General features: G+C 47.1%; 1 protein-coding gene across 3 annotated transcripts in view; it reads right to left on the reverse strand.

Moving 5' to 3' along the window:
- PAPPA2 (pappalysin 2) overlaps nt 1–7,577 on the reverse strand; it is a 435,383-nt gene extending 427,806 nt beyond the window's left edge. The window contains exon 1 of one of the 3 annotated variants that reach the window (XM_072998203.2): nt 6,819–7,577. In XM_072998203.2, coding sequence (XP_072854304.2) covers nt 6,819–7,353 — 535 coding nt within the window. In that variant the 5' untranslated portion in view covers nt 7,354–7,577. The remainder of the gene's footprint in view (nt 1–6,818) is intronic. The other 2 variants (XM_072998204.2, XM_072998205.2) reach the window with 2 other exon arrangements.
- Nucleotides 7,578–10,347: the final 2,770 nt, after the last annotated feature.

A 10,347-nucleotide genomic window follows, 5' to 3' on the forward strand; every position in this document is an offset into this window, starting at 1 on the left:
GGAAATTATACTTTTATTAATGCAACCTAAAATGGCATTTGCCTTTTTTTATAGCCACAGTACACTGTTGGCTCATATTCAGCCTATGATCTACAGCGATTCTAAGATCCTTCTCACTTGTAGTATTGTTGACCCAGGTATCCCCCATCTTGTAACTGTGAATTTGGTTTCTTCTTCCAAGGTGCAGTACTTTGCACTTATCCCTGTTTTATTTCATTCTGTTGTTTTCAGCCCAGTGGTCCAGCCTATCAAGATCATTTTGAATTTTGTTTTTGTCTTCTAGAGCAGTGGTCCCCAACCTTTTCCCAACCATGGACTGGTTTGGGGGAGTGTGTGGCGCTTGCAGGGGGCATGTTGCACTTGCATGGTGCATTTCACACTCATGGGGGAGCGCTCGTGGGGGGCAGGAGATCTGTGTCCACCGCCCAGTTCTGCCTAGACCGCTGACCCTGCTGGGTTGTGGACCAGGGTTGGGGACCCCTGTTCTAGAGTATTAGCTATTCCACCCAGTTTTGTGTCATCTGCAAATCCGACAAGCATTCCCTGCACTCCTTACTTTCCACTTTGTATACATATCTCTCTTTTTTTCCAGGTCCTCCCTGAGCTTTTTGTGAAGCCACACTGGCCTTTTTTGCCTCCTCCCACCTTTTTTCCTTCTTGGGATTGTTTGTAGTTTTGCTTTTAGGATTAATTTTCTTAGAAACTCCCACCCTTCTTGCACTCCTTTTCCGGTTAAGATGTCCTGCAATGGGACCTTATTCATCCTTTGTTCTGAGACGATTAAAATTGGCTTTTTAAAAATCTAGCATATGTGTGTGGCTGCACTCTGCTTTGGTTTCCTTTGAAATGAAGAATTCTAGTAGAACATGGTCACTCTCTCCCAGAGTTCGCCTTATTACTGCCACTTCCTCCACCAAGTCATTTCTATTGGTTAGAATCAAGTCAAGGATAGCTAGTCCTCTAGTTTCCTTCCCCACTTTTTTGTAGAAGCAAGTTATCAGCCACACAAGCTAGGAATTACTTGGAAGGACCATACTTTGAAGAATATGCTTCCCAACATATATCTGAATAGCTGAAATTTCCCATCACTACTACATTGTGTCTCTCTGAAATCTTTGCAATTTGTTTTCAAAAGTTTTATCGACTTCCTCTCCTTGACTGGGCAGCCTGCAGTAGACTCCAGCTACCATATTCCTTTTTATTTTTGTCCCAACTACATTGATCCAGATGCTCTCAATGGGACATCCAATCTCCTGTATTTCTTTGGCACAATGCGTTTTTTTTTTACATACAGTACATTCCACCTCCCTTTCTATTCTCTCTTTTATTTTTGAGCAATGTATATCTTTCAATTGCTGTAGTCCAGTCGAAGGAGTCATTTCACCAAGTTTCAGTTACTCCTATCAAATCATATTTGACTTCCTGAACTAACATTTCCAGTTCTTCTTGTTTGTTTCCCATACTCCTGGCAATCATATATAGACACCGGAGATTGTGTGATTTGTGGCCTGTTCATCTTTGTACATTTTAATGGATATTACTATTAATGTTAATGTTATTATTAACCCCCATTTGAACAGTTTCGTCTGTTCCTCTTACTGTAAGGCTTCACCTGTCTTTGTACTTGTGTCTCCCTCACCCTTCCATTTCAGTTTAAAGCCCTCCTGATGAAGTTCTTCATGCTGTGGCCAAACACATTCTTCCCAGTCCTTGTTAGATGCAAGTCCTTCTTCCAGGAAACTTAGCCCATGGTCCCAGAAACCAAATCTCTCATGTCGACACAGCCTTTGTAGCCAGTCATTCACTTGGAGTATATTCCTTTCCTTTTTCATTCCTCTTCCTAGTGCTGGTAAGATGGATGAAAAAACTATCTGGGCTCAAAAGTCCTTGAGTTTCCTTCCCAGAGCTTCAAAGTCTGGTGTGATTTCTTCAGAGCTCCTCTTGGCTGTCATTTGTTCCCATATGGACAAGGATATGGATCTGTGGGTTTTATGAGTGATGGCAGTCCTTCCATCACATCCTTATCTGACCTCTAGGGAGACAGCATACCTGGTGAGTCCATGGATTTTCCTGGCATATTTCAGTCTCAATTCCATACACTAGAGAGTCTCCTTCTACAACTACTCTTCTCTTCTTTTTGTAAGTTGCAGGTTCAGTGACCATATTTTGTTGTGCTTCAGCCCTTCTAATGTCCTCCTGTGGGGTCTCCTCTGCATGCTGTCCCACAGACTTCACTCCAACAATCTGAAAGTGGTTTTGCAGTTCCACTGGTGAAGAGTTTCCTTTCCTTCTTTTGCTCCTAACTGTGACTCTTTTCCATGGTGGTTCTTCCACTATGTGTGTAGTCTACTCAGCTCTCTCCTCCACTGTTTTGCTTTTATTCTGTCTCCAGTGCCTCCTGTGACAGCTGCTATTGCTCAAGAGTTCTGTCAATGTATGCTTCATCTTCCCTCAAGTGTGGCTACTCGATGGTCCAGTTTTCTCACTTTTTCTTCTAACACTGGCACTAGTTTGCACTTGTTACATTTGCACACCATGTTACACTCAGGAACAAAGACAAAAATTCAAGGGTTTTCACATAGTTTTAATGTCTTATTTGCATATAACACGATGTCCCCTTGCTCTCTGACAACCTATTCCTTTTTAATAGGTATATGATTGAATTACTAAACTCCAATAATGGTCCATTGTGTTGGATCTCAAAGATGTCTACCAGTGATACCTATCAGATCAGATGTTAGTTATGTCTACTTTCCCATACTAGGAGTTTGTCCAGTTCATCTGTTTGCTCCCTTGCTATTGTGCAGCAGGCTTCAGAGTTTATCAGTGTTACTCCTTCTTGGTTTTCTAGCCATATTTAGCTAAAAATTAACACCTTAACTGTCCAACCTCCTCCTTTGTCACTAATATCTTGTCCCTTGGACTTGAGTCTGCTGAGCAGTTAGCTTCAGATTTTTGCCAGCTTCTCCCCACGTGGTGCTCATTACATGTATCTTACACATATGTAAATAGCCCCATGAACATGTAGCTACTAAAAAGCTAATTACATCATCATTCCAATTATTTACAGATATGCAAGACCATAAGACAATATGTTCTACTATTGATTATATCACACATTAATCCCAAGTGAGCATGCTTTCCCACAGAATTTCTTGGGACTGGCCATATTGATTTATAATGGAAATTTTGAAATTCAAGAGTCCTGATTAACTTATGACCCATCACACACAAAGTTTTGTAAAACTTTGGTTGATCCTAATAAAACATTTGTTCCACTGAATTCAAGTCTACATATCAGCTGTCACGTCCCCTTGTTTTGAAAAAATCCTGGCATGTTGAGTATAAATCCACCATTCTTGAAAGGTATATTCTGATTCCCTAACTAGCTAAACTAATGAATTAAAATGGATGGGAATGGGTGAATTCAATTCGGATGCTTATCATATCGAATACTGTGGGCAAGAATCCTGTAGAAGAAATGGAGTGGCCCTCATAGTCAACAAAAAGAGTGGGAAAAGCTGTACTGGGATACAATTTCAAAAACAACAGAATGATTTCAAAATGAATCCAAGGCAGACTGTTCAGCAACACAGTAATCCAAGTTTATGCAGCAACCACCGATGTTGAAGACGCTGAAACTGACCAATCCTATGAAGACTTAGCCAAGGTAGCAGTTCGAAAGCATGTAAAAATGTGAGCAAATAGGTACCACCATGGTGGGAAGGTAACAGCATTCCGCGTCTAATCGCACTGGCCACGTGACCATGGAAACTGTCTACGAACGAATGCTAGCGCAACGGCTTGCAGATGGGGATGAGCACCACGCCCTAGAGTCAGACATGACTGGACTACATGCCAAGGGGGACCTTTACCTATACCTTTGAAGACTTACGACACCTTCTAGAACTGACACCAAAGAAAGATGCTCTCATTCTAGGGGACTGGAATGCTAAAGTAGGGAGTCAAGAGATAAAAGGAACAATAGGTAACTTTGGCCTTGGAATTCAAAACGAAGCAGCACAAAGGCTAATAGAGTTTTGTCAAGAGTCTGGTCATCACAAACACTCTTTTCCAACAACACAAGAGGCGACTCTACACATGGACATCACCAGATGGGCAATACCGAAATCAGATTAATTATGTTCTATGCAGCCAAAGATGGAGAAGCTCTATACAGCCGGCAAAAACAAGACCTGGAGCTGACTGCGGCTCTGATCATCAGCTTCGCATAGCAAAAATTCAAGCTTAAACTGAAGAAAGTAGGAAAAACCACAGGGCTAGTCAGTGAATACACAGTGGAAGTGAAGAACAGGAAATTTAAAATAGATAGAAAAGTTCTTTTTATTGGAGTAAATGCATACAGAAGAACATGCAAACAAGATGGAAACTATTACTCTTTCAACCTACCCTAGCTTGTGAAATAGGCAGTAGAGTGCCTAGTGAAGAATTCTGTGTAACTTGCAAGTCTGAAGCACCTAACCACAGAAATAGTCTAAAATAGTAGGGAACCTTCTGTAGGTCATACAAGGGGGTGTTCATAAGTAATGAGCCTCTCCCAGAAAAAAATTGAGCTAGGAAGCTATAAATTGCAGGGTGTATTGGCTAATTTGTCTGTATTCAATGGTGCAAAAATCAACTACCTATGATTTTAACTTATCTTTCATGTTCAGGTCCAAAGTGAACATGGCAGCACCTCCAGAAAAGTTCAATGTGGAAGAGTATAGGACCATAATCAAGTTCCTGTTTCTCTAAGGGAAAGGTGCAAAGCAAATCCATGCTGAAATGTCACAAACTATGGATGACAGTGACCCTTCATATGCAACAGTTAAACACTAGGTTGTCAATTTTAAAACTGGCCATTGCAGTGTTGAAAGTGTGAAACCCAGTGGAAGGCCTGTTTCTGGCTCTGTGCCTGCAAACGTGAAAGCCATCCATGACACGATCATGGAGGACACCGAATATCAGCCAAATGTATTGCTATATATCTGAGAATATCACGTGAGAGAGTTGGTGCCGCTATCCGCAACAACTTGGAAATGAGAAAGCTGGCAGCAAAGTGGATCCCCAAACTTTTGACAACAAAACAAAAGAGGAAACGTGTGAAGTCACTGGTGGCTGTTTTGGAACATTTTGCAAGAAATGAGTCAGATTTCCTGGGCAAACTGGTAACTGGTGATGAGACATGGATCTACTGTTATGATCCTGAGACAAAGGAACAGTCTAAGGAATGGAGGCACAGCTGTTCCCCTACGCCAAAGAAGTTCCAAGTGCAAAGGTTGGTGCAGAAGCAAATGGCAACAGTTTTTTGGGATAAGAAGGGAGTTCTGCTGGTGGACTACCTCCAACAGGGTTCAACCATCAATGCAAAATATTACTGTGCTTTATTGACAAAGTTGAGGCAAAACAAACGTCAAGGAAAGCTCTCCAAAGGTATCATCCTGTTGCATGACAATGCCTCATCAAACATTGCAGGTGAAACAATTTTTCTTTCTTTCTTTCTTTCTTTCTTTCTTTCTTTCTTCATTTATTTATTTATTTATTTTATTTTATTTTATTTGATTTATACCCCACTCACCACTCAATGGAAAAACTTATGTCCTTAGGCTTTCAAGTGATGCCCCATCCACCCTATTCTCCTGACCTGGCTCCTTCTGACTATTATCTGTTTCCTAAACTCAAAAAAACACCTAAAGGGACAACAATGTGGGAGTGTTCTGGAGGCAACTAATGCTTCAAATGAGTGGTTACGCCAACAGTCGGAAGAATTTTATTTGCAGGGACTTAAGAAGCTGCAGGACAGATGTCACAAGTACATTGACTTCCTGTGACAGTTACAGCTTCCTAGCTCATTTTTTTTCTGGGAAAGGCTCAATACTTATCAGCACCCACTCCTACACAGTAAAGGTCTCAAAAAACTTTGGACAACCTCATTTCTCTAGCATGAGTTCTTAGTAAAGTGTTGCAGCGAGTTGTAAAATTTGGGAGCAGGGGTATACATCTAGAACAGCTATACTTTCCCTTTCTAAAAGTCTGATGTCTCTGGTTGGGTGTACATTTTATCCCTAGGATGCACACTTGAAAACTAAGACCTCAATCCTATGTCTACTTAATTGGAAATGAGTCTCAAGTGGATGGGTAAGACTGAATATGTGGCCAAGGGTTGGATTTGTCATAGTCAGAGTACATCCATTGAAATCCATGGGACTTAAGTTAACCAGGACTAGCCTGATTTCACTGGGTACATCTACCTCCAGTCCAAGAGCATTAGACTGTAACAGATCCCAAGCACACTTACTAAGCCCTACCCTTCTCACTGAGATCCACAGGCATCTCTGCCTATGAAATTATTTACCCTAATACAGAATAGTGCCTTTCGCAATACTTAAACGGAGGGGAGGAGCACTGCTCCTTGATGTGAGAACAGACTCCTGATTTCATCGAGCCTTTAATGGACAGCAACAGATATTCTCACAGTATTAAGGTTGGAACTATCGAATGGATTGGTGATGCCTGTTGGTTATCACATGTCCATTCCAGTCAGTTTCCTTTTCCATGTCTAAGTGAGAGCCCCAAACAGACCTTCCTCGGCTACAACTCAACTTCTGCTCTCTTTTGGCTGCCTTCAGAAAGTCCTCCTCTCCTCTTCAAGAGCGATTCCCCAAAGGTCACCTGACGCAATGGGCACATTCACTTCGCCATCGCCGAGGTGAAACGGTCTGAGAAAGAGGTGCCCACCCAATCCCAACCCCGACCCCTCCGCCCGGGGCCGTTGTCCCGATGCAAGAGGAAGCCCTTCCCTCACACTTCCCGGGTACCTGCGATGATGGCCGGGTTGCTCTGACCGCCCTCAGGTTTCACCCAGGCTTCGACCGTGAATTCTCCTCTGGGCAACTCGGCCACGACCCCCGGACGCAGGAGCAGTTGTTCCCGCCGGCCGGAGAAGTAAAGGACGGCCACGGAGCCCGTCGCTCGCGCGTGAGGCCCGGCTCTAGCGCGCTGGCGCCGCGGGAAGGTGGTGCGCGCTCCCCACGTGTCCTCCACGCTGCGGCTGCTGCCGCTGCCGCTCCCGCTCCCGCCGCCGCCCGAACTGCGGGCCCGCCTGAGGCGCGAGGGTGCTGGAAGCGCGGCCCTGGGCGCCCCCGCCCCGGGCCCCAGCCGCGGGTAGTAGGCGTAGGGGTTCTGCGGGCGCGCCGCCGCCTTCGGCAGGCCCAGCAGGCAACGCTCCCCGCGGAAGGCCTCGGGCGCCGGGCTCGTCGCCTCCCGTTGCCAGGTGGGGTCGGCCCCGCCCCGCCGCCACACGGCCGCCACCAGGAGGGCGGTGGCCAGCGCGGAGAGGCCGAGACGCGCCATCCTCCTCGGCTTCTCTCGCGGGTCTTCGCGGATCCCTTCACCGTCCCCTGGCGCGCATGGATCGCTCTGGGGCTCGCGGAGGCGCGGCTGGCTCGGCAGAGCCTCCGGGCTAGCGCCGCTCAAGTTGGGCGTCGTGGGCAGCCTTTCCGGCTGAAGCGGCGAAGGACGATCGGGGGCATCGTCTGGCCCGACGAGGTTCCCCCCCCCCCTTCCGAGGCAGCTTCGCCCAGAAGGAGGCAGCCTTCAAGTCACGAGCAGGGTTGAAGCATCCTTGACCGTGCCTACAATTGCCTCTGGGGCGGCCTCGCCCGGAGCCCTCCGCCCGGCCCCGCCGCTTGCTGGCGGGCTCGGGCAGGTGCGATCTCTTGAGTCTTCTCCCGAGCTGAGCTCTGCAGGCAAAGGCAAGCTACACGCCAAGCGCTCAGACTCACGCCTGGGGTTTTGGTCGCCCAGGGCCCCGGCGGGTGGCTGCCATAGGTAGCGCCAAGTTTATTCCAGGTTAACCCTCTTCGGCGTTCCCGAGAGTGGCTGCTTTCTTAAGGAAGAGAAAGGAAAGGAGTCAGAAGAGAGACGTGCTTGGCGGACTTGCTTCTTCTCGGCTTTATTTGAAGAGGATTGATGCCGCGGCAGCGTCTGATGGCCAGTCTTATAAATTCTGTACATCATCACTCCACCTCCTGCCTTTCACCGTGCCCCCTCCCCCGCCCCCGCCCTCTATTATGTATCTCCTCCCTGTGCACTTAGGAGGTGTTAAGAGTGGTTTGCGGCCAGAGCTTATCCAATTTTACCAGAATAGGCTTTCTTCGCAGCCAAGCGTGCATCCTGGGTTGAACCAAGATCCGAGAGGTCGAAGGCTTGGACTCAGTTTTCTAAAGGGAGTCGCAGGGAGGGAGGGAATCCTAGCAGCCCTTCTTTTGCAGCCTTCCAAATCAGTGACCCAGTGCTAACTCTGTACTCCTGTGCACAATTATTTGGGAGTAAGTCAAGCCGATGGAAATTATTTCCCAGCCAGGAATGCATTTCGTACCAGTATGCTGTGGATGGGAGCTGAAAGCAGCGGGACTTCTTCCCTCCATGTAAAAGTGCCCAAGGTCTACGGTTTTTTAAGAGCGAAATTACCTGGACGTTTAGATATACTTCGGTCCTGAGCACATGTACATAGTCCCTCCGAGTTCAGAAGAACTTGAATGATGAATGCATCATTATCTGACTTCTAGGGACCTGAAGTATTCCTGACATGCAATGGGGTTTTCTTCACTTGTGGGCAGTACTGCGATTTTAACCCGGAATGTAAGTTCCAAGTACAAGCACAGAAAGAACCAGTGGACTTAAACTTTAATAAAAGTTTCGTTTAAACAAGTAATGCTGACTTCCCAGTTAAGGGTGCGATCTAGAACCGTTAAATTCAGTCGCAATCTTGCCATTGACTCTAGCAGGATGTGGACCGATTCCTAACTGGATAGGCAGGGAGCGAAATTCGCTCTCCTGCAACGCGGTTGTGTGTCGGGCACATGTTGTCCAGAGAGAATCCATCAAAGGTAAAATTGGGCCGGAGACAAACAGCAAGGTTTCCAGCCCATCGGGGCTGCCTGAACTCGGGACAGAAGAGGGGAAACGGCCACCTCCCGTGACAGGTGGCAAAGAGTCAGGAAGCGCGCCTAAGGAGCGAGGGACAGAGGAAATCTTGCACCAAAACCGCGTCAATGGGGAAGCCTTCCTGGGGACCTTATGAATGCTTTAGCACGATTAACCTTGGGGTCTTCCCGGTGGGGTTGGGCGAGCATACTGTAAATGGCAGTAGCCAAAATGGGCACCGGGCACGCGAAAGGTCCTGCATAGAAAAATTGACTTGCAGGTTAGGCCCTAGCTTACAATACCCAGCATAGTGGTAATTTATTGGCAGGATTCCTTCCTCTCCCCCCTACTTTATGCATCATCTGAGAATAAAATTGATTATGCATGGGGCAGGGAATTGCATGTTTTTAAGGTGCACATACGTGCTCTGTCTACGCGCCATTAGGTGAAATAACTACACAGGCAAACATATCTGCCTGCAGACTTCCTTGCTTAGCACTGTCATTCCCTGCCCCGAGATAGGTTTGCTTTAGATTTCTAGCACCTTGTGGGGTCGGTCTGTTTTACTGAGGGCTCTTTAACTTCGGGCTGGTGTTGCTCCTCAAACTGGACGAGAGACATTTCTTCAGGCAGCGAGGCGCCACGCTAGGAGTCTCATCCCTTGCCTCTCTCGGCTGTGGCAGAGGTTGATGGGGGTCCGATGTGAAAGGTGGCAAAGTGGCACAAACCTGTCTCCAGAACGCAAGGTGGCTGGGCAGTCAGGGAACGAGAAGGGAGAGGGAAAGTGGCGGAAGTCGAAGACATCCTGCAAGTTCACCTTCCTCTTCAAAAAGCCCTTTCGCCCATACGCAGGCAGACCAAAAAGGACGCGAGGTACTTCTTTTTCGGTAACAAGATCGGCTCTCGTAAGTTTGCAAACACCGATTTACAAAGCAGCAACACAAATGTGAGATTTCCAAGAGGAGTTTTCACTGGGAGCGATGAATTCTTAAGATTTCTTTTTAAGCTGCAACTGCAGACGGACTCCCGCCAGCAGGTGCCGGTTTAGAAGGCTCTTTTTGCTCCTGGGCGGCCCAGGGCTCCAGCCGGAGCCTTCAGGTTATGCGGACCTAGGCGGTCACTTTCTTCCTCTACTCCCCCTCCCCGCGCGGCTCCTCTTCGGAAAAGGCGGCGCCTGTGTTCTCCTTCCTCACCGTCTATCCCAGCCCTGGCATTCCAGCGTCTACTTGTCCCAAGGCGCCTTGCTTTCAAACAGTCTGGCATCTGGAGCGCTCCCTGTCAGTTTCCACCCGTGAAGGACCACGCTCCCTCCTCCTTCTCCGCCTCCCTGCCATCAAACCCAGCGAGAGATTGATCTGCGCTCTCTCTCTCTCTCTCTCTCTCTCTCTCTCTTTTTTGAAATCTCAACCGCGAAAAATT

Source organism: Pogona vitticeps, chromosome 4, assembly GCF_051106095.1.
Source record: "Pogona vitticeps strain Pit_001003342236 chromosome 4, PviZW2.1, whole genome shotgun sequence".
Classification (NCBI taxonomy): Eukaryota; Metazoa; Chordata; class Lepidosauria; order Squamata; family Agamidae; genus Pogona; species Pogona vitticeps.